At 44.2% G+C, this 24,233-nt stretch overlaps 2 protein-coding genes and 2 long non-coding RNA genes across 8 annotated transcripts in view; 2 read left to right on the top strand and 2 right to left on the bottom strand.

Annotated features, from left to right (window-relative positions):
* The window catches only part of LOC125954131 (NADH-cytochrome b5 reductase 2), a 5,438-nt gene extending 2,292 nt beyond the window's left edge, over positions 1 to 3,146 (top strand). For 2 of the 3 annotated variants that reach the window (XM_049684171.1, XM_049684170.1), the window contains exons 3-5: positions 1,273 to 1,849; positions 2,020 to 2,117; positions 2,209 to 3,146. In XM_049684171.1, coding sequence (XP_049540128.1) covers positions 1,273 to 1,849; positions 2,020 to 2,117; positions 2,209 to 2,481 — 948 coding nt within the window. In that variant the 3' untranslated portion in view covers positions 2,482 to 3,146. Of the gene's footprint in view, positions 1 to 396; positions 565 to 1,272; positions 1,850 to 2,019; positions 2,118 to 2,208 lie in introns of those variants that run through there. The other variant, XM_049684173.1, reaches the window with a different exon arrangement.
* Positions 3,147 to 3,200: 54 nt separating this feature from the next.
* LOC125954140 (uncharacterized) lies at positions 3,201 to 4,267 on the bottom strand. Its single transcript, XM_049684187.1, has 2 exons — positions 4,078 to 4,267; positions 3,201 to 3,995 (listed from the first exon to the last, which is right to left on the bottom strand). The coding sequence occupies exons 1-2, from the start codon at positions 4,142 to 4,144 to the stop codon at positions 3,553 to 3,555; spliced, it is 510 nt and encodes a 169-aa protein (XP_049540144.1). The 5' UTR covers positions 4,145 to 4,267; the 3' UTR covers positions 3,201 to 3,552.
* A 588-nt stretch (positions 4,268 to 4,855) lies between these two features.
* On the bottom strand, positions 4,856 to 7,053 carry LOC125954144 (uncharacterized). 3 transcript variants are annotated; one of them, XR_007469014.1, is made up of 4 exons: positions 6,892 to 7,053; positions 6,325 to 6,663; positions 5,349 to 5,926; positions 4,856 to 5,209 (listed from the first exon to the last, which is right to left on the bottom strand). It is a non-coding gene; the product is annotated as an uncharacterized LOC125954144 (long non-coding RNA). The 3 variants fall into 3 exon arrangements; XR_007469013.1 differs by having other exon boundaries at positions 4,857 to 5,209; positions 5,349 to 5,883; XR_007469015.1 differs by having other exon boundaries at positions 4,857 to 5,209; positions 5,349 to 5,791.
* Positions 7,054 to 13,343: 6,290 nt separating this feature from the next.
* Positions 13,344 to 24,233, top strand: part of LOC125954145 (uncharacterized) — a 32,926-nt gene continuing 22,036 nt past the window's right edge. Inside the window, exons 1-2 of the long non-coding RNA XR_007469016.1 lie at positions 13,344 to 13,362; positions 17,446 to 17,728. This is a non-coding gene — a long non-coding RNA (uncharacterized LOC125954145). The remainder of the gene's footprint in view (positions 13,363 to 17,445; positions 17,729 to 24,233) is intronic.

Genomic DNA, 24,233 nt, shown 5'->3' with positions numbered 1-24,233 from the left:
GCCCGCCAGGTGTGAGCCAAATGTTTTTGAAACCTTATGTTTATATTCATGTCGAGATGGGCTTCCGTTCCAACTTTCCATCCAACCACCACCACCATCATCGTCATCGGCAGTGCCGTCGTCATCGACTTTTTATTTTCGCCTACTCAGCATTACCGCCCGTCCGATTCTGATTACTCATAATTCGCAATCACATCGGCATTGGTGTAGTATAGTACTAAGGGGGGCTTTGCAATCCGACCCTCCGCTCACACACATCCACCAGACGGGAACGATCTTAACCCCATGTGGGATTGCGAGAAAGGGAAGGGGGGGACAACCGAGTTGTCGCTACCCACACCACAGATGCTCGAAACCACCACGGGCAACCCCACGATACTATAACTGTTGGTTTGTCTCGGCAGTTAAACCGCAACCGGCGAACCACGCGCTCAGACAGTTACCGTTACCGTTTGTGTTCCGTTCCGGTGGAGACCCGGCTATTGTTTCGGACTCGTACAGTTGGCGGTCGGCGGGCCACTTTCCAGCATCGTTCGAGACGCGTAAAAGATGTTTAATTTTGATGTAAGTTTCTCGCTGGAGTTTCATGCGTTTGTGTGCGTCTATCGTGTGAATACAATATTTAGGATGCTGGTTTTAGGTCGCGTCTGATACGACGTCTCCTGCTCCTAAACACAAAAGGGTAGCGATCCCCATTCCGATTTCGCTTACCTTACATAATGGAACGCGTCGTCGTCTGTGGGGTGTGCTTTGACGCAGATGAGAGTGAGCCGTTGGTTCGAGTTATGTGTGGCTACACGCTGCCTTCTTCTCCTCCAACTCTCCCCTTGGTTTCTACGTTTGAGGATGATGTCGCACAAAAAACCTAACCATATACAGAAAGGGACAAACAAAACGGCCGATCACTCTGCGGTAGACTTGGCGTAACGCGTGCATGAGTTTCGATTTTTTCTTCCGTTTATCATTGATTGGAGTTCGCTAGATGATGTGCACTGAGATTCACCCATGGAAACGTGTGCGGTGTAGATGGTTAGTGGCGTCTTTGCTTACTTGACCTTGGTACCGACCGCTCGTTAGAACGCTATCAACCGGTCTCTATCGTCGATCGGAATGCAAAAAATCATAGTTTGCACTGAACGGTTTAATGATTGCTAAAGTGCAACTAGCGGTGGACGATCTCCGGTTGCTACGACGCCGATCTACGACATTAACGATTTGTATGCAGCAGACAAAAACCAACATTAATTTAGCGCTTCTCTCCTTTCATTCCAGGTTGTTCCGATTGCGATCGGTGTGGTGGTGGTGGTGGTCGGTGCCGCCATTGCAAACTATTTGCTGAACGGTGGCAAAAAGGACAAATCATCACGCACGGCCCGAAGCGGTGGTACGGCAGCCAGCTCGAAGGAACCGAGAACTCTGCTCGATCCACAGGAAAAGTATATGCTGCCATTGATCGAGAAGGAGGAAATCTCGCACGATACACGCCGCTTCCGGTTCGGGTTACCGAGCGAGAAGCACATACTGGGGCTACCGGTCGGTCAGCACATTCACCTATCGGCCACCATCAACGATGAGCTGGTGATCCGGGCCTACACACCCGTCTCGTGTGACGATGACCACGGGTATGTCGATCTCGTTGTGAAGGTGTACAAGAAGAACGTACACCCCAAGTTCCCCGACGGTGGTAAGATGTCGCAGCACCTGGAATCGCTGAAGCTCGGCGATCGCATTGCATTCCGTGGACCGTCCGGTCGGCTGCAGTACCTGGGCAATGGGCGGTTCTCGATCAAGAAGCTACGTAAAGATCCGGCCCAAATCTACGAAGCGGAGCATGTTAGTTTGATTGCGGGTAAGGATGGGGACATAGTTTGCAACTAGGGGCTTATCAGCTCGATAGTGTGTTGGTATGTGCAGGTTTTTGTTGTTGCTGATAAGATGCGTCGGAGGGCCATAGAGAGACGGTAGATGCTGCCTGCCGCACAGTCGACTAATTCTGTCCTTCTCTTTTTTTCACCGTAGGAGGAACCGGAATCACTCCGATGCTGCAGTTGGTTCGCGAGGTGCTGAAACATTCCGATACGGACAAAACGAAGCTGTCGCTCATTTTTGCCAACCAGGTATGTGTGCGCGAAGGTATTTGTCATACGTTTTTCCCGGTTTAACTGACCTCTGGTCTCGTTGCCATTTTCATTTCCAACTCTACCACAGACGGAGGACGATATTTTGCTGAAACCCGAGCTGGATGAACTGGCGGCACGGTATCCGGAGCAGTTTAAGCTGTGGTACACGCTGGATCGACCAAAACCGGAGTGGACCCAGGGCAAGGGTTTCGTTTCGGATGAGATGATCAAGGCGCAACTCTTCCCACCGAGCCCATCCGCGCTGGTGCTGATGTGTGGTCCACCACCGATGGTCAACTATGCCTGCATTCCCGCACTAGAAAAGCTGGGCTATCCCATGGAGCGCACCTTTGCCTACTGAAGACATCCATCAGGAAAAGGTGTTTGTTTAGTTACAGACTAAGCCCGGGGGGTCATTAGACATCAAACGAAACCACTCCACGTATCGCACAATCCATTATCACCGGTTTCAATGCAGGCCCCGCAAATCCTCCAACAGCACAGACCCGTAACACCCGAATGCGTTACTGTGGCGCGCCTTGTATCGATTACAGAGAAGAAAAAGGAAACTTTCGCTTCGACGAATCTTCGCGTAGCGTTGGCGGTGATGGATTATTGGAAAAATGGAGCCAAATTAGAAATTCTCAAACCCCGGTTGCACTTTTAAAGTCGCGTGGCGCTGTAGGCATAGGTAACGTATGAATTCTAAATTTCCCTGCTCTGCCCTGCCAAGCTTTACAAGAGATCACCGTGCTACACTGTGCGTATGCGTCCAAACTGTTTTAGAGGTCTGTTAGTAGTAGCTTGAGCTATAGTTGTGATGAAACGAGTGTTATCACTTTCCTTCAAACTGCCCAGAATGTAGCGGCTCAGTTACTGCATGGAACATTATTACGAGATTGAACTATTAGCGTCCACGTGACGAAAAGCTGAATGTTGTGGTTTAATAGTGTGTCGAGAATATATACTTAGAATATTAGTGGCAAAATGGAAAATAAAAGCGACGCTGTAGACACTGTGGAAAAATGAAAACTGAATTGCAGTTTAATGGAGCATCCGATAGCAATCGACTGACTAAGGTAGATCATTTTAAAGGCAGTTTTATTTACGAAAATTATTTCCGAAAAAGTTGTCTTTACATGGACGGATTCGTTAGCTTATTCCTATAAAAGATAAAGAGATTCTCATTAGAATGGATGTCGATACAGCAGGTGGCTTAAGCTACTCTTGTCCTAGCCGTTAATCACTTAAAATCTGCTATAATTACGAAAATGGCTGTCTTAAAATGGGCGGATTGGTTTGCATATTCCTATTAAAAATAAGATTCTGATTGGAATGCTCCTAATTTCTCGGGATGCTCGTAGTTTCTTGTAATCTAGCCTACTATGTAACCTAGTGACCATGACTGTGATTAGCCAGACCCTTCTACTAATCAGAGCAGCTGCCTCAGTAGATACGCAATACCCGTCGGCACAATAGCGGCCATAACGATGAAAGATCCGCGATGACCAATCGTGCTTGCCCCGTTACAGCGGTGATCGAGGAAACAGAAGCAAAATTTGGTGGAATCGAAATGATCCCTCTTGACGTCCAGTTCCTTGATCGAAGTGTTCACATAGTGCGCCAAGTTGTAGTCTTTTGCGGCCGGCCGGCATCCTTCGTACTTATCCGCCGGAATATCCGTCCGGAAGCCTTGCAGAGTGCTCAGGCAGTCGCGCGTGATCGTCTCCAGCGTACCCTTCCGCTCGATCACCTTCACGCAGATGTCATCATCTTCGGGACATGGATCGCCGAGGTAACCGATTCCACGCCAGTTGAAATTGTCACCACACCCGGGTGTGGCGGAATTGCACCGGTAGCACCAAATCGCTTCACCTGGAAAACAGTGGAAATAGTTTTTTTAGTCATCAATTACGAACAGCAAAGTGGATTAGGGAGGGCCGACGGGCTAACTTACTCGCATTAATAAATAGCAAAACGACCAAACAAGTGAACGTTATAGTTTGGAGTTTCGTAGGGAACATTTTCACACAAAATGGGAATTAAAATGCGAATAAAAACGAATAAAACATAAAACACGATCACGAAACGGTGAGGAAGGCGGGTAATTTTTTGCTTTTTTTTGTACACAATCCAGCCCAACCCAAATCGAGTTTGACACTAATGAGGTGTAATGAAAACTCAGGATACAAGAGTTGAAAATATAGTCGAATAAGAGTTTTGAACAAAAATTATACGGCTAGTATAGGACTGGAACTAAGGGAAAATATTGGTCATATTTATTGAGAGTTTTTGAAATATTTCGAGAATTGTTCTTTCATTTTTCTACTTCCACACTTTTCACTACTACTACTAACCCACTTCCATCAGTTGAGTATCTACCCTGTTTTTTTTTAACTCAGGAAAAGGCTTGGAAACTTCTTAGAACTACATAGCGTGCTTGTAATTCTTGATAATCGTTGGACATGCATGTGATATCCAATCTACTAGTTTTTAGGGGGGGGGGGGGGGGGGGGGCGGTGGTGGATTGATTGGTATTTCGGACCAAGCAGCGTTTACTACGACCCCGACCCATTTACTTTCTTTCAGTAAAATCTCGTTAAATCTTTCAGTATTTCATAAACGATAAAGGCCATCAATTATTTGATTTCGCCTTCGATAAATTTTACCTTTGAAGAATTAATGGTGTGTTTAGTGTCATTCTTTTACAAAAATATCTTTTTTGGAAGTATTTTGTTCTTAATTCTTGAGAATATACACGTTCTACACGTTAAAGGCGTAGGTAGTTCTTTTATTCAATTGAAGCTCGTTACACTTTCACTGCACCTCATTCCGAGAGGAGATTGGCGGTAACGGTGTGGGGTGATTTTGAGTGTTTTATTTATGAGAGTGTCCTTTGATGCTTTAGGTTTACTCTCACGTTGCAACGCTGAAATCGGTACATTGACACGATTCTTTGCGTATTCATTGTTCGCCGTATGCCCGTTATCATCACACATTTATCCTTTTGGTTTTCGTAGTGGAACACATTGCTTTTTACGATCTAGTTTAAACCCATCTGCGCACTGTTTTGGCACTCGTAACGCATGCTATATACAAAGGAAATAAACGATAATTAGAGATTGATAACTACCGTTAAGCTCAGAAGTACAAAACAAATTTTATCAATCTTGAACGATCTAATAATGGTTAATCTGTGCTTTGTTAAAGTAGCGGAATTTGACTTACACTTTCTACTTCTGTATCAGATTGTCCTTGTTGTTCCGATTGAGCTGATGCTAAATCCAAAGTATGGAAGCAAGTTATGAAAAGGAGCACGCACGTTGCGAAAGAGAAGACTGTGATGCGCTTCATGGCGAATGCTGTAGCCGACTGATCGTTTCCTGGTTCATATAGTCTTGTGCATCGTGTAAGGGGTGTAAGTTTGTTGGAAGAGTTTATAATGCTTCAACGTTGCAATGAGTCTATGAGTTTTGTTACGGTGCGATAGGAGAGCTGAATAACATCGGTCATAGTCCTGCGGTACGAACAGCACATACTCAATTCTCTTAGAATCATAGCATTCCTCATACAAAGTTGCTGATAAGAAGATGCCGACTGGATGCCGAGATGGTGAAATGGCAAGCGCACAGCAACTGACCATCAATGATGAATTAATTTATTTATGTACTCTATGAGACTGAGTCAGGTTGAAAACGAGTGTAATTAATCATTGAACTACGGTAGCGAAGAATAAAAACTCCATCAGCCAGCATACTCTATCCTGATGAATGAAAACATAATGAGCGTGTTAATCGCTCAAAGGGCTATTTCCGTTATCAACTCATAGCAATATAGCATAAAGTCAATAGCCGTGGCCACACGGGGCGAAAACTCTAGCGCAAACGAAAAAATTAATGCCAAAACATTTACGCTTGCCGTTTACATGCTGTCAAACGATTATAGGTCCGTGGAGCGTAAAACCTAGAGTAAAAGCTGTTTGCAAACGGAAGGGTTCGCAATATGTTCTATTTGTGGTTTACATTGATAGATAGTGATCATTGCTAGTGTGTTCAATCCTTTTCTTCCACAAAACGATTTTAATTTCCTCAACCCGGCCACGTAAACATATCGAAGCGTAAACGATTTGGCATTAATTTGTAAATTTGCGCGCAAATTTTCGCTCCGTGTGGCCACGGCTAATAATCAATCACACGCGACTCACTTCAGCTTGATAACTGCTTCTTTTTTTTTCAAAGTAAGCTCCTTACACTCTCACTGCACTTTTAACACTTTGTACTCATCACAATTCGATTCGGAAACTTTCGTGCGTGATCCGGAAACCAATGCGCAAACTGCATTGGATGGTTTTTTGTGTTTCTTATGGGTGTTCTTTTACTGATGCACTGATTTTATTTTTACTGCTTTAATTCAGAGCGTATTTATTGTTCGGTGTGTCCGTTGATTATTAACTAATGTTTCCCTTTTGGTTTTTTTGTTGGGACACATTGATTTTTACCACTCAATTTAAATCCCGGTGGGGATGAACTACAAAACTTGCGTGCTGTAAAAGAATTAAAACATAATTAGGAATTAAGCCTACAACGGCTGTCTGTTTTATTTTTTTGATGATTTAACTGGTTCAATTATATGCTTCCTCGTGGGTCTGTGAACATAACTTGATTTTTTTTATGATAATGGTTGCTAAATGATAGATGATAATGAATGATGGAACCTCAGCATATTGATGGAAATGGTTTGTGCTTTGTTAAATTAGCGGAATTTGACTTACACTTTCTACTTCTGTATCAGATTGTGTTTGTTGTACCGGTTGAGCTAATGCGAAATGGAAAGTATGGAAGAAAGTTATGAAAAGGAGAACGCACGTTGCGAGAGAGAAAACTGTGATGTGTTTCATGGCGAATGCTGAAATCGACTGATCGTTTCATGGTTCATGCCGTCCTGCGCATCGTATAGGGGGCGTCACTTTGTCGGGAGAGATCGAAACTGATGATCTTGGTCATTTTGTTGCTATACGAACAATACATGCTACATTCTCATGCAGTCATTCTTACAGACCATTCTGCGCACATATTTTATTGCTGATAAGAAGACGCTGCCTGAATGCTAGGGGAAATGGCAACTGTAAATGAACATCAGCAAAGTAATCAGCAATCCGTAAAGAGTATGAAAACCATTTCGAAAAGTTCATTCATTAGTTCTATATTGATTTGAAAAGGGGTCACTCACTGACATTAAAATAATCATTTGGTAATACAATGATTACAACCAATCATAAGAAAGGTTTTTCATAAAAAAATACAATACCCAGTTTTAAACTATAAAGCTCATTTAATCGCGTCCACAATAACAGCGAAGCTTACCTACCTTGCTACTACCTTGTTTAAACTTTATCTTAAACTTACTTAACTTGTTTAAACTCATTAACAGCTCACACAGTTTTGACACACTGCATTTTACCGGCAAACTAGTGATTATGTTGACAAAATGTAACGAAGTGATCGCAAAATTAAAATGTTTCGCTTTCGTCATGTCGATTTCTCTATGAGATTTTATGGTACCTTTTGTATCTTCATTCAACCCTTTCGCAGCCCAGGAATTCGATTAGCTATTGTTGGCGTTGTTCAATTCCCTGTGAGATGAAGTGTCTTTGAGCAAACGGTTTTGGGTCACTGCAAACAGAATGAAGCAGGAAAGCACGACAGAATAGTCGGTGTTGATATGTGCTGATTGAATTTCTCCCGGATGAATCTAGGTACGACGTAAAACGTGGGTAATGTGTAGATTCAGGGGAAAGCGTTACATTGTATTATACTCTAGATGCCATCAAAAAAAGGAAAAGCGAGCATCTTTAGACGAGCGGATTACCTGTTGCACCAGCACTTTACACCTGATGGGGATGATAGTAGGTCGTGCCGTTGACCTACTGAGAGGAGAGTTTGTTGCGATAATCTCGGAAAGTACAGTGATGGCTATGTTGTAAGCCACAGTCTATGCTATACATACCAGAGGCAAGAGTGCACTAACACCAATATGATCGACATAAATTCGTCATTAGAAATTCCCCTTTATTTTCGCTCTACTATAATTTTTCCGATATTTTTTTACGTCACGCGGGACAATATAAAAATTAACCTGGAGCGACACTCTTGCTTAGTGCTCACTCGTGTGCATCCGTGTATTGCGCTGGACCGGAGTTACGCTGCACTGTGATATCTGATATGGTGATCCGAACGCGGTGTAAAATTTAATCTTTTATCCTTCGCTAGCCGTGTCCATCGTCCGCTCACAGATAACTTTCCCCGTTCGGTGCGAGGCACAATTTGATGCATTTTGCTGCATAGCACGCCGGCCGAGCGCATGCTGGTGGAATGTGGAGCATTTTATAGGTACAGCATTACTGACCTTCCCTACAATCAGCTCACAGGAGAGCGCATCTTCGCTAGAATTTTCCTTAGACTAGGACAGCGTCTCTATTTACTTTAGTGTGGAATTGGGAATTTCGTTTTTCTATTCGCGTTATTTATATTTTATATTGTTTTTAATGAATGGCCAACCTCTCAAGAGTGTTGTGTAAAAGTTTTGGATCAATCGAAGTAAACTGACAAAGAAAATGATTTTTGGAAAATCGTGCTTAAATTTTTTGGAAACAGTTTCTCCCAAAACCTATGTTTTGATAATCGGTGTTAATATGGGCCGAGTGATTTTAAATTTCAAACACTTTATACATAGTGCTGGTTTCTGGAAGCCCCGTAGCGTTTTAGAGAACCCAGGTAGCTCCCTAGAGGGCAACATTGGTGATAGTATGCCTAACATAATGATGTGAAACTAATTTTTTAGACAAAATTGTTAAAACCATTACTTCAGCACGGCCATGGCTGTGTTTAATCCCCAAAACATTCTAACAATCCTCTGTCAATGAAACATTATCCGAAATATTAATGAAAACATTGAATTAAAAGTGAATTTAATTGTTACTTAAAATTAGATGGAAGAGTGAATTATGATTAAGTCTACATCGCGTGGTAGTTACTCGTTACTGCTAGATGATAAGGTTTTCCGTGAATTGCTCAATTGATCAACATCAGATAAATAACACTCTGTCAAATGTGTATCGCTCCGAAGAGGATAATGACCCCGAAAACCAATATATCATTGTGTACTGCAGTAGCTCGCCACTTATATCCCCATAATGGAGGAGTATCTCAAAGCACACCAAAGGATTACTTCGAAATTGAGACAGGACCACCGCGGACGGCGAGACCTCGAGAGTGAATGATGAATTTCGAAAACAAAAAAAAAATGATTTCTATTCCACAATCATCTCTTCACTTGTTCATCAGCATCAAGCAAGCGTTCCGCTCCGTTGACCGACGAGCGGCAGGAATGGCCACGTGCGCTGGTGCGAAGGAAGCACAGCACCTGCAGCGCGACAAACCGAAACAACCGATGCGGTTGATTGGGTCCCGGCTCCGAATGCGGTACTGTTTGCCGACCGGAAGTCCGGAGGATTGGCAATGGTGGTAAGAGGGTACCCTGCGATTACTTTCGGCTCCTTCCCAGCCACGAGCTGTACAAAAGCTGGCGTTGGTGGGATCCGTATGGCCACGACAGATGGCGTCCCAGAAGGACTGGCTGGCTGTGAAGCGCACCAATTCGGTCTCGGTCTCGGGCTGTTCTCGAGAACTCGAGAACTTCAGCTTGGAAGTTGGCGGCGAGCAGATGAACTAAATTTACATTTTATTGGCACAGCACCCTGAACGGTAAGTGTGAATGGAAGGTGAAAAATAAAACCAAAAGTGCGCGACTCGAGAGCATGAAAAAGATATGCTAGCAGCGCATAGCCAGCATAGGAACCGATTGGTGAAATAGAAAATGGATCGATGTCGTCGGTACGATCGTCTCGTGGTGTCTGTTCGTTAAGGGGGGAATGGAGGACGTTCGGAGCCGGCAGCGTGGGATTCAAGTTTAAACGTGGACGAATTCAATCTCCTTTGCGTCTATTTTTAGCCACGGTACCTCGGTGGAAAAGAAGAATCGAAGGATAATAAGTACGGATGATTGGTGCGAGGTCCTTACCATACCACGCGTGCTCGCGAGTAGTCAAATCGGAACGGAAGATGGATTCTGTGAGTGGGTAAATTAAAAGTACACCCGGATTCTGATTAAACTTTCGTCTGCTTTTCCCCAAGGGGGCTAGCGGTGTTTTTTTCCCTTCCTTTTCCCTTTTAGCCAGCATAGAGAGCTGAGAGCTTCCTGATCCATGACGCCACGGTGGAGCTTGTCAGCAATCATCGGGGTATCGACAGAACGTTAATCCTCGTTCCCTTCTTTGCGCTATGTGGAAAAGGGGGTAAAACCATGTACTCGGGTTGAAACTGCGGGTGAAAGCACGCAAAGACCACCAACACCGTCGTGACAGCTATCAAACCACCACCATGTATCCTGTATCAAAGGGAATTTCCTTGTCAGCCAATGACGACACGCTACCGTACGCTGTATCGACTGGGTGGATCTGCTTCTTCCTATTTTTATTGGAATTGAAAGAAAGGGCAGGAGAGTGGATACTGAAAAATAAGTAGAATAGGAAGAAGCACTGTCCCTGTGATTTATTTATGGGTCATGTGATACGCGCATGAACGGGAAGGAAAATCTCAGATCAAATCGCATTTTACATTAGAGGAAGCGCCAACGGTACTGTTGACTTACACGGAAGGTTTTTGGATTCAATTTACAGCATTGTACGCTCGTACAAAACGTGATCCACCAGTTGGCTAATGTTTTCTAAATCATTTCTCGATCGTATTAGCTTAGTTTTATATTTTTACTTTGTAGAACACTACTTTAGTTCATTAAGTGATTTGGTAGATAGTTATCGTTGAGTTGTTACAGAGAATGTAGAAAAATTAAATGGCGAGATTCTGAACAAGTGTCATAGTTTCGGAAAATTATTTTTCCTTTGCAGCAAAATGTAATTTCTTCGCCAATCTACTCTTATTGTTATTAATCATATCCAACGCTATCACGTAAAATTTTGTGTGCCTTTCAGGTATCATTACACAAAAGCAACCTTCATTAGCAGGACATTGTCATTGGCCTAATACGCTGTCAAATCGTTGACATTGACAGCGTGTAAGGGTTAAAAATAAACGTTTTGGTTTTAATTTGTAAATTTACGCGTAAATTTACGCTTCGTGTAGCACGGGCCATTGGTTTAAAGTGAACTGTTTATTGATGTCTTGCTATTTTCAGTCAGTATTCAGTATTTCAGCCTGCACCATACACGAAAGCAACAGTTTTTGCAAGTGTCAAAAACCAATATGTCCTATAGCGATCAAACGATCGACACGGAATCGCGATTACGACATACAGTATGAAAAAAAAGTTTATCTACCCCTGCATGAAATTTACGTTTTGGCTGTTTTTTCCAAACAACCAAGTCCGAAAATCAAAGATCGTATATCAATAGTTTCGTTTTTTATTCTTCTTTAGTCTACTTTTTACCAAAAGATCCACTAGAAAAAAAGATACAAAAAATATCGAATAGTATCGCATGGTTTTCACTTCAAAATTATCAATTAATTTTTTTTCTCCATTTCAATGATGCAGTTTAGTTCTTTAATCTCATGCGCATCTTTTGAGACCCTATCGATGATTCTATCGACTAAAACAATGGAGTTATGCACCAAGTTACTAGACAACTGATTCATGTAAAAATGGCTATCGATATTGTATTTTCGGACTTAGTTGTTTGGAGAAAACAACCAAAACGTAAATTTCATGCAGGGGTGGATACACTTTTTTTCATACTGTAAAATATCAAGCGAATTTCTAATCGGGCTGGTTGAGTGAAAGAATCCATTGCAATGACATTATTGCATGCTCACTGCACTCGTACACGAAACCTGTACAGTGAAATGTCGTTAAATAGTTCGGGAAACAGTGCCTTCTTCGGAGCAATGTTGCATGTTAATGCCAATTGTTTAATCAGTCGAAGTATTTTAAGCTGTTGTCATTGTAACACACCAAATTAGTCGCAATTATCTGAGCTTTAGATCAGTTGAAGGTTTACTATCTGCAGTTCGTAGGAGAGCCCTATAAACATATAAACATGTAATATAAATATAAATTGATCAAAAGAGAACAGAAATCCTTAAGAACTAATAGTAAATTGAGTCACATTGAATAGGTCGCACACGGTGTTCTTGGCTCATGGAGGCGCATGGTAGTTATGTATGTTTTAAAATCGACTTTGGAACGCTTGGCTGTTGGCAGGATTAGATTCATGCTGTTTAGTAGAGTGATAATAAGATAGAATCCATCACTATGGATACACACTGTGGTGTTCTATTCGCTAGAAGGTGCATCTTCCATTGTTTCGTCATTAGTGACCTTGCAAGTGTAATTCAAAGCTCTCACGTCACAGATATCGTTTCAGATAAGCATGTGAGTGCATTCGTTGATTAGCAATCTGTAAAATCAAAAGCATTCGTTCAACAGCAGCTCTCCAATCGAACATCCTTTCCCACCACAGACCGTCAGTCTCAATCAGATTTGCAAAACGGGATTCCAACAACAACCAACTAACTACCGCGCGTAATTCCGAGAGCATGGAGCATGAAAGTTCTTCATCGTCACCGTTCGTCACCGGGCGGCCTACTAGTTATAAATAATCCACTCAGCTCGACACAGTAATTGGAGATGGCGATGGCGATGACTCGATGACGACCGTGGTGACGACGTCGTGTCATGGCATGCTGGCATTTCCGACTGCAGACAGATGGCGGCCACCTCAATACCCGGTACGCGAGGCACTCTCGCGTTTGCAACTGCCGCGGCGCGCGTTTTGGCCCTTGGCTCCTGCCGCTCGATGCGTGCTCGATTAGTCTTATCAGGCACGGTGCTGAACGCACCGAACGCATCGCACAAACGCGTATTCCGTTCGGGAACTCGGAAAAGCTCACCCGCCGGCGAACGCCGCAGTCAACAAGTGAGCTTTCGTCGGTGATGTTCGCCGACGATCACGACGACGACGACCATTGTCGGCTCTCTGCCGAGTCAACGGCGTACATATACTCTCGGGCCCTCGTTCGGGAGTGGCCCCCGAAGGTTCCTGCGAAGGAGCAACACGCTCCTCGCACACCGGTCTAGAGTTCCACTAGGCGGCTGGCAGAGATCAGTTTTTCCAGGGACGTTCGTTGTGTTGGATGACCATTTGGTGGTGGCTGCAGTTGCTCGATTGGTTAGTTGGTTGGTTGGTTGGATGGAGACTGGTGTGCAAGTGTTCGCAGTTTCTATAGCAGGAGTAGCTTCGCGACCTCCATAAGCGGAAATACTAGGTGCTAGGGAGCACGGAAGGGAAAGAGAGCGTTGGCCGCAATGGTTGGTAGTGGCTGTGCTTGGTGATGTTGGTGGTGCGTACGTGTGCGTGTATGTGATTAGATATTTCGGCAAGTAAGAACAGCGAACAGTGGATCTCGGCTGCACGATAAGGCGCATTGAGTGATGGACGCGGAAAGTGGAACTAGAAAAGCGAAAGAGAGAGTGCAAGATGTCGAGTGAAAGAAAGTAAGATAGAGAAGGGGAAGACTCTAGCCCGCCCGTGAACCGTCATCACGGGAGGGATTTACTGTCTCTTCCGCGTCCGCATCCCGGGTGCGACGAACGCACGGAGTTGCCCGGCGGCTACATAACCTCAATTTGATGACGGTGAAGTTTGCGAAACGCGTTTCCCTTCCGAGGTCCTTCCCCCAGGGGCAAGGCGAGGGGAGTGATGGTGCGAATCGCGCGGTGCGGTCACGCCACGCAACCAGCGTCCAGTGTCCGGGTGGAACCGGGAATCCCGAAGAAAGGAATCCCGACAACTCCTCGGATTCGTACCCTCTGGTCGTCGTTCCTATCGATATTGTATTAAATGGGTTTTTTACGATGGGCTTCCGGTGGAGGAGTTTGTGGTCCTTCGTGGTCCCCGCAGGGGATGTAAGGTGTTAGGGCTGGAGAGCAGCAGAGCATAAATCATTATCCGGAGCTGCCGAAGGCAGCTGCTGCGTGGAGGATTGATTGGATACCAGTAGAGAGAGAGAGAGAGAGTGAGAGCGTGTGTAAGAAGTGTCCCCGGAGCGATGAACCATGGGCTAGATAAAAAGAAAGGTTCTGCTGGGTTGGTGTTTTTGGGGGGAGGGGATGTCCATGGGGGAGGGTTGAGAGTGACAATCACCTCCTCCTCGGAGCTCGCTGCGGATATAACAACTTTGTCGAAGTCTAAAGAAGGACCGGATCTGGATCCGGTTGCCGATCCGGGTCTGACGCGCGGGAAGTGAAATTAGTTTCACGCCCATCCCCTCCCCCCCCCGGGTACCATCCCTCATACCCTTTGAAACGCTATGTAAATGATGGTGTGACGCGACACGCGCCACAAACCGGAGGAAGAGCGGTGGGCAGCGCAATTGCGTGATAAATGCGCGAAAGTGAAATTTAATATTAACCACGATCGGCGTCGTAGTCGGCGACGGAGTTGCCAACGTGGCAGCAGCAGCAGCAGCAGCTGCTTCCGTTCGCTTCTCCCGGTCGTCCTGTCGTCCGGTCGTCATCCCAGACAACGCGAAGCGAGGCGCTTTAGTCTTGTCGGTGACCTAATGGCGAGACCTTCGCATTCTATCACCTTCTCTACGCTGTTTTCCCAGCCGTTGCTCCGTCCTGCCACCTGCTGCCTATCTATGCGCCGCGGAACGCAAAAGTCGCGTCCGCGAAAAGTTGTGCGACGGCTAATTTTTGTGGACCATTCTTTCTTCACCAAAGGCGTGTCGAAGACCCCTTGTCCCCGAAAGAAGAAAATGGTGAAAAAGGAAAGTGAAATACCCAACGAAGAAAACCCAACCTTGGTGCTCAAACGGGAGTTTTTGGGTTTTTTGAACAGGAGAAATTTTCTCCAGAATACCGGGTATTGCACCGCGTGCCACCCCGGGTTTGTCGGGAGACCCGGGATATGCCTTTGTTCTGCCTTGTGGCCGCCCAGGCTTGTGGCACAGGGTACAAAGACAATTGTGACGCCATCGCATGAAATATTGATCCCTCGGAGCGACCAGCACCGCAGTTGGCAGAAAATACGGGGGCCAGGCTCATAAGTTATGCTAAATTGAATAAGTTGTACAAGTCTTGGCAAGACTTGCCAAGGCGGGGACTTGCTGGATACTTTTGGTCCTTGTGTTACGGCGGATGGAAAGTGAGGTTATGATAGGATTAGATGCGGAGTGACTCCCTAGGAGTAGAATCTTTGTTTTATCCGATTTAGCCGCGCGATCGGAGGAGGAGGTTTGTTGGTTTTTGGGAAATATGATTTTCAATGTTTAAGGGTAACTTCTGACGGGTAAGGTAAGGTTACGAAGTCGTAACGCAATCTGTAATCGTTCAAATGCTTTTGCCCATAAGCACCTTATGGTAATGAGGGTTGAGTGTCTGATGTAGGAATGGGATTAGTATAATCACCTAGCCCGATATTTGTTCATACTAATCAAAGTTACAATAATGTCACACCATGAGCACCATGGATTTTGATGAAAGACTATTTTTTGTGGAATGTTAGATTAACTGCGATTAATTATACCATGGCTTTTAGCTCTACTACCTTTCTTCATAAGCTTCAAATGCTTTTCAATGCACGGCCATTTTGAGTCCATATCCCTTAAATATCTTAGATAACACCATAAATAACTGCAATGGATTAAACCATTGGCGAACAAGGGATCCTTTTAGTAATGGTCAAATTTTCTTGTTTTGAGTTCTGAGTTTGAGAATCCCTGTTATTATCCTTGAAGAATACTTGATCGCTAAACTTTCTTCAAAAAACCATCCCTTTATAAAATTAAACGTTGATCGTAACGTTCTGTCTCTATAAAAACAAAAGATACTTCGTGGTACCCACAATAAACCTCGCAAAATACCACGGAAACGAGCCTTCCGTCTGGCAATCCCTAGAATGCATACTATGCCTCCTTGTGTGGTCCTTAAACCTGCCAATAATAAAGCGGTAATTCTGGACATTTCATCAGTTCGAACCTTTTCTTGGAGGGAAAAGACTAAAACGTCGGTGAACATTGTCTTTTTTGGTTCGTTTGACATTCCAAGCCTTGTTTTAGTACATTTTGACTGCTCAATTTGGAGATATTAAGGTCCCTGGACCCTTTCCTTACAAACCCTTTCAAGTTATTGTAGTTGAAGTAGTGTCCAGAGCGAACTCTGGACGCTGGAGCGAAATGGTACGTTTGGTGTTAAGGGATAGGGAAAACTTTGTGCTTCTTGTTTGGTTTGTAAAACTTGCGTTTTAGACCTGGGAGCGTCAAGCTCTAGAAAATTGTGTTTTTCAACACGTTGAAGCATTGAGTTATCTCGTTGTTGATAAAATATGAATAAAATAAACAAGCAAATGCCTTGAAAGTATATATTGTACAGTACACTTACAGCATATATTAGCGACGGTGAACATTTAAACTCAACATTTGTTACAAAAGAATAAAAAAGCGCCTGTCAATGCTTGTCACTCTTCTAGCAGCTTAACTTTTGATGAAACGCAATTCAGGCTAAATAGAACGATAATTATCGTAACTTTATCATGCCAAACAGGGCCCCCTCCCCTACCCTGGGGGCGTGTCATTTCCCACCTCCAAACCTCCCACCTTCGGGTGTCTTCCCCGTCTGTTCCGTCCCTTCCGGTGGACGCGGTACGGCGGAGAAAGTTGAAAACTAAATTTCCTCTCACTTTCGACGGACAACCTAATCCATCTGGAGGAGGGCAGAGTGGCGACGGTTTTTTGGGAAGGGTGGGGGGACCGAAGTGACGAAGCAACGCGAAACAGTTGTACAATTTCCCACTGCGTTACGCGTGCCTCCTCCTTCACCTCCTCCTCCACCGGTCAGCCAAGGGTCAGTGCCAGAAGCCAGTGTTCGCATTCCGCGATTTGCTGATGGTTCAGATTTTTGGTTTGTGGCACAGGACCGAGCAGGCGTCCGGAGATTTCGCAAAACTTGAGCAGCTTGAACGCGCGCACACAGACAAAGTGCTGCAAAGTTGGGCAACAGATCGTCTCCTTCGCCAACAGCGTCTCCTTCGCCGACGTTGGAGCTTTCCGCCTGATTCTCATTCGCACCATCGTCAAGTTTCGTTGACAAGTGGTTTCTCCATTGTTGGAACAGTCAGCTCCATTTCACCGTTGCCACTCCAGCGCTCCAGCGTAATTTCCGCCATTTTGGTCGAACGGTGATGGGGTGATGAACTGCAATCAGTGCCGGTGATTGGGTGCGATTATTAACGTGTATTTATTTGTGCTAGTTTGTGTGTTTGTGCCGTTCTGGGAAGGTAGAGAGAAGTGAAACAGGATAGTGACCGTGTGCCCAAGTGTGTGTGTGTGTGTCTGTGAGGAATTGAAAAGGGATAGTGAGGAAGCGAGAAAGCGGCTAAAGCAGAACAACAGAACATCTTCAACCAAGCAACCTTTGGATCCTCTGGACCAAGAAGGGATCAAGTTTGTGCATTGCATTGTTTGATCATCACTTCCGCAACAAGGAGTCGACGCGAGCCGTGTGCGTGCCGGTCAGCATCTCGACGGTGGAAGGTAAGTGGTTGGCAAGGCGAGGTTTCGTGAGAATATAATTAGTTTGGAAGCCGTATTTGAAGAGCCGGATTCTAGGGCAACGATTCACGGCAAACGGAACGGAGGAATGTGCTTCTGGTATAAGTCCATTAATGCTAATACCATTGCTAGATGTCGACTGGTCTGGCAGGGGGAAGGGGACAACTATACAACACGGTGTACACGGACGTTGCCACAGTTGAACGAGCAAAGCGAGTTCACGTGGATCGTTGCTCGACATAAGTTGACGACAAAACCGTCCCGCTTCTTCCCGGTAAATTGGGTTAGATGTTCTTAATTCATGTAATGTTTTCTAAACGTAACTGTTGTACGGAGTTGGGGAGCAGAGACTGCAGTTGTTGCGCACGATTAATACCAGAAAGCTGCAGGAGATCCTCAGCCTGAAGCACTTGAGCTGCTATACGGTGTGTAGTGAGTGTGATTGAAAATGCGGTAGGAGCGGCAGAATCAACGACCTTCTTCGTATGAGGACTGAAGCAACGGAAGGAGAAGGTGAAACGAAGAGGTGGAGGGAGGGAAAGAAAATTAGTTTTGGGATTTAGCTCTCGGTGCACGTTTTGCAATTTTGCGTTTCAAAGAAAATTCACTGTAAACATTCGATGCATACCGATTGCTGGTTGTTTGGGGGGGTGTGGGAAGGCCAGTACTGTCGAGTACGCTTTTCCTTTTGCTGCTGGGTGCAAGAGGTAGTATACACGGCGGGCACAACTACTACTTGAATATGCATACTGTCCCGTGGCGCTTGCGAGAACGAGGGCACAGAGAGTGGGTTTGAAGTTGAAGCAGATAATGTCCCTAAATGCGTTCGTTTCGAAGAAAAGCTTAAGGTACCTCTTTCTGAAGGGTATTGCACCCTAATGTGCATGTGAGGGTTTGCAGGGTATAGCTAATTGGGTCAGGATATGTTTATGGTACTCATTTGGATTTATGTTTACTCTGAAATTGGCCGGCACCGGAAAATGAGTTTTCTTCGAAACGAACTGTTTGCGTAGAGTAAAATAATAACTGGAAGCAGCTGGTGAGTTGATACAGTCGTTCAACTGCAGCACCTGAGTATGCAGATCATGACAAGCCATGAAGTTCCTTATGCATTGCATCGTCAAAGTGGAATAAACCCGGAGGATTTCGAATTCAACATCCGAGAGGAATTGTTCGGATGGTACCAGTTAGTTAGCTTCTGTCCAATTGAAGAAGGTAGAAGGTAATCGACTCGTTCGTAGGTAAATTAAGCATAAGTCATAGCCGTGAGTGAGTTGTCTTTCAAATGATACCACAATATGAAGGCTTTGTGTGTCGGATAAGGTGAGTTTTTGATGTACTTGTAGAAAAATCCAAAAGTAATGGTCTTATTTTGTCCTTTCTTTGATAATACAATCTACATTATTTCTGGGAATTCAACACTTTTTGTGCTAGCGTATGCGAGGCCGTAATGAACTGGCTGATACATTCTCAAGCATACATGTCTTTAAACAAGCCGAAAATTAATTGCCTTATGTTGTGGTAAGCTTTTGGTAAAGAAGGATGGTCGCTGTACTCTAGTTTATTCGTTTTTATTGGATTGACCTTAACCTTAAAGGTACTCAGAGAAACTCACTATCCTTTCACAAAACCTTATGTTCTGGTTCCTGAGACTTATTGAAATTTATTTTGATTAAACGAGTAAACGATATCTCAACTTACTATTTATGATCCTTCTGCATTTCGTAGCAATTATCTTGAAGGCAGTTACCCCTAACGCATCATAAAATGTAAGACACATTTGTATTTAGTCTACAATTGGAGTCATACGAGTTTAGTATATTATTGTTTTCAAATATGAATAACTTGGACATTGATTTGAGTTCTTTTTCTTCTTCAATGATCGAAGAGTTGACCGTTCACTATGAGCCTACTTTGAAAGACTTATTACATCGCTAAACATGATACCATTGGTTTTGTTTATTAATTGTCTTCAAAATAGTTGATTTTTCAAACGAAATATATTAAAATGTTTTTAGTCTGGTCATTTGAACATACTGATTCACTTCTTTCCGCCCCAATAATTCATTTGGCATTTTTTCATTCATTTAAAATAGATCATTACTAAAATGAAGAGATATTTAGTCGAATGCTTTGGATGTACTCTCTGCACGTAGTGTCTGGAAGTCGGGCTATCTGGAATGTTTTGTTAAATCGGTATCACGCAGGCCAAAAAGAGACTCACGGAAGAGAGTTACGGATGTAACTTTTGTGGTTTATTATAGATCATAACAATCCAATAAATAGTCTATCTCATAACATGCTAAACAAAGAAGCAAGAGATTATAATTATCCAAAAAGCTTTGTAGCTTAAAGCCTTGTTCCTAAATGGTTAATAACTTGTCGGAAACCTTCCATCTATTATCCGGTCTTTCTCCTTCCATTTCACCACAAAGAACGCTCCCTCATCCATCGCCTAACAACACTAACCAACTCTAACCCAGAACCCACTACAGGCATGCAGCAGTTAAAATTAACGAGAACCAAAGCCCACAGTGCGCCCCGGTATCAGATATGCACCAAAACCCCTCAAGCTGGCATCAAGCTGGCTCGTTGCTGTACCAGCCAGCACACGGAACGCAACGGAATGGAGAATGGCAGAAGCAGCGGCATGGAACCGAGAAGCAATGGTGTCAGCAGCATATCGCGAAGCAGGACCCATCCCGCTGTCTTCCGCTTTCAAAAATGCATATCTTGCCATTATCACGTTTGCCTTTTGCATCTCCCCCATTCCCGTTCCTCCCCGGTTTGCCCTGGTGATGGCGTTTGCCAATTTCCGCCGGCAATTGGGTCAGTTTTTTTTTTGCCGGTGGCGGAGTACCGTGTGTCTGTGCCAGGGGTCCACCAGGGGGTTTCGTGTTCCAGGTTTGCGGAACGTAATTTCCCCTGGTGCTAAGGGGGGAATACGACCAAATTGTGGTTTGCGACAGCAAAAAACAAAAAAATGAGAAAAATGAAAAAAACTGAAACAGAGGACCAAAAACTCATCGCCGGCCGTCGTCACCGTCGTAGGACCGTAGGCTTCGTTGGCCCATCCAACCAACAACAGGTGCATGCAACAAGCGGCCATTGTTTTGCTCCTGCCCCTGCTGCTGCTGCTGCTGCTGCTGACTGTCTTCTCCCGTGGTTGTTGTTTTGTCCTTGCGGCCATTTGTGCATCCGGTCAGTTTCTGCACGTTCCACGGCACTCTTCAGCCCTCTTGTTGTTGGTGGGTATTCGCGTGCTCGAGGAGCAGCAGCTTCCATTTCGAGGGCTCAAGAGACACACACACGCTGGCGCAATATACACAGTTTTGTGGTTGACCGAGAAGCAGAAAACGTATTCTTTGTGGTCTCTGCGGGCTCTAAGCAAGGGACAACCCCATCAGAAAAGGGTGAAAAGAGGGGAGGTTAGCATAACCGCAAGGCGAATTCATGTTGCCCGTTCCGGTTGTCCCGCTTTGCGCCGTCTTTTGACCAAACCAACACGGCACACAGCACAGCACAGCCACACCGCTCGGAGTGTGTCCAGAGGGCAAACGATGGAGTCCGGCACCCTGGTCGTCCTGGTGCCTGCCTTGGAAGTTGCAAGTGACACGTTGGCTTTGTCGAGAGAGAGAGAGAGAGAGAAAAAAAAAGAAAGGCTGACATTTATTTATTATGAACCTTCCCGAGTGCCCCGAGGTGATGGTGGCTGCGGGTTGGCTTGTTGCGTGCGTACCGTACTGGACCCCTCCACCAGTCACAAGCCCATCCACACCGCCATTATTCATTCATTGCAGTGTCGTCGTTTTGTCAGCAACAGGCATCAGGCGAACAGTGAGGTGATGGTCGCCCCCAGAGAGAGAGAGAGAGAGCTGCTGCACAAGTGCAATGCTTTGCTTCTTGGGAGTGCGGGCGCGTGCGAAATCATCTTTCTGGTCTCCGCCCTTTGGTTTGCAAAAGAAGAGATCTTCTTTTGTTGCAAAACATTTATTTGAAATTCGTTTCGTTCGGTTTTTATTTCCTTCCTTGCGTTCTTTCGCGGATTGAGGAGAACGGAGGAAATAATAGGAACGCGGAATAGTGGTGTCGGTGTCGTTGGAAAATTGTGCGATGCAAACGCGAGCAACTCGCAAGGAAGTAGGGGTCCAGACAGGGGTCAACTGGCTGCGGGACGTTGATTTATGTTCCAATCGTTGACGGTGGTCCCGGGCGGGGTGTCACGAGACTTTTCGAGTTAAGGAGCTGCCTGCCTGGCTCGTGATTCATCTTTGTCTCGCACTCCTGGTGGAATGGGGAGTTTTGCTGGACGATCATAATTTAGTGGTTTCGCGTTGCTTCGGGAGCATTAAGTGCGCCCAAGCTTACGATAAATGGGATGTAGTGTAATGGGGGATATGCAGTTGTCGTTCGCTTTGGTGTGAATCTTGCGAAGGAATAATACGTTTTGAATTTTAAAAGCTTGGGTATAAGGCGTGCACTTTTGTGTGAGCGTTGAAAGTGAAGCAAATACTCAAGACAAGAAACTTTTAGCTTAGTTATACTCAGTTCAGTAAAGAAAACATTTAAAATTAGTTGAGAAGCTGTTTCTCAATTCAATAAAAAATTATACAAAGAGACAGAAATGTGAGGAATGGGAATTGGGTTGGGATTCGGAACTCCTTGATGTGTGTGTCGAGATGAAACAATTGAAGGAAAGACAGATGAAAGGAACGGTTTGGTAGTTTTCGATGAAATTACCGGAAAGAAATAGATACGGAAAGTAGCAGTGATTCTAAAGATACATTAAGCAGATTATATAAGAATACCTGCTCTAAGGTGACTTGACTTACTGTAACTACACTAAATTCCTTCAAATAGTGATACAGAGATGATGACGCCACAACGGTTCTTGAAACAATTTATCCATTAAGGCGATCTCCAATCTATCCTGCTATTGTAACAAAAACATAATGAACAAGATGATCAAATGAAATAAGAATAGAGGATTCCAAGAGGAAAAATAAGGCATTACGGATCTAGTACTCAAATGTAATACATACCGCTAAGAACTGTTGGCGCTAAAGAAAACGTCATTGGAGTAAGGTGGGGCAAAAGTTCGAATTAGGGTTTTCTAGAAAACGGCTTCACCGATTCGGCCAACACTATACTCGTTTGAAAGGTCTTGAAATCACCTCCTCATAATTGTTTTTGGTTTTGGTTTGGATAAAAAAGTTTTAGGAAATGAATTAACTTATAATTTTTGCGTTTTCGATCTAATTTTATGAGTTTTTGGAAACAGTATCACACCTCATGGACATTTCCTACATCAAACCTTCATATGCGATGAAGAACACAAAATTATCACAGATTCCATCGGTATGGCCTTTTTTCTGAAATACAAACGGAAAGTTTTGCAATTGACCTTTTTTCAGAAATGTTCCTGGTGGGGCAAAAGTTCCTTTCGAGGGTTGCCTAGAATTATCCATTTTAACCAAACATTTATTTTATAAAAATAAAAATCCACTAAGTCCGAACTTTCACTCACCTTGCTCTACATTGTGCTAGTGTATGATTGCTGTACACATATTCGGTTATTCATTCTATTGCAGTGTAATCTCTTACTGATCCAAACCAGATGTATTCGCTAAGTGCATTCCCTTGGCGTAAGTTATATTTTCTGAGCAATGGAATTAATCAGTTCATATATGATTTAAATTCATCAAGTCCCCTCGATAGGAATTGAATACTAGCAACAGCATTAACAGTTCACCGTTATTCGTTTCTGATAAAAAATAACATTTTTTTACTACTCACTGGATTAGCGAAAGCTTTGCCATCATCGTCTGTTATTATGTTTTAACAGTTACACAAAAATGTTGCATTCGTATATCAGCGCAAAGCTGAAATAAAGATTGCAAGCTGTTGAATAGCACTGCGCCAATAACAGGTCACTGTTTATGAAAGTTACTTCCATGTACTGTCATCTTTATAATTACTATCAAAGCACACTTGTATTAACGAACTGTACAAAATTCGTTTTTAAACCGGGTTCAAGATTATTTACGTTCACCAACTGCTACCTTTATCCATTCATGATTCCTGTTACCGGAACAGCTCTGTCCGTGTCTTAAAAACATACAGCATCTTCTTGTTCAGTATCCCTCGTTGCAAAAATGCAGCTTCTTCAGCAACCTTTGGACCTAACTGCTTTATCTAACAGTACAGTAAAAGATCCTGACCACAACAGGTACCCGATGTTTTTCGCTTGTCAGAAGCAGCGCTGCCGGTCCTCCTCCTCCTCTTTTTGGCGTGAGCTCATCCCATTACAGAAGGTATCGAAGTGTTGTGTTCGGAAGGGATAGTGTGCTAAGGATCAGGAACAAGGGCTCCTTATTAGCCATCGCTTGCTTAGCTGCTCTGTACGATGACCTTTACCCAATGTTATTTGCACACACACACTTCTTCTTATCACAAACATGCTCACCGCTCAACCGTGTACCATTGG

Source organism: Anopheles darlingi, chromosome 3 (assembly GCF_943734745.1).
Source record: "Anopheles darlingi chromosome 3, idAnoDarlMG_H_01, whole genome shotgun sequence".
Lineage (NCBI taxonomy): Eukaryota > Metazoa > Arthropoda > Insecta > Diptera > Culicidae > Anopheles > Anopheles darlingi.
Note: the sequence above shows the minus strand (reverse complement) of the source record. Positions and strands in the feature narration are given on the sequence as shown.

Coding starts and splice junctions, on each gene's coding strand:
- LOC125954140 (XM_049684187.1), bottom strand. CDS start 4,144: ATGTTCCCTACGAAACTCCAAACTATAACGTTCACTTGTTTGGTCGTT. Junction 3,996..4,077: donor TTTGCTATTTATTAATGCGA/GTAAGTTAGCCC, acceptor ACTGTTTTCCAG/GTGAAGCGATTTGGTGCTAC.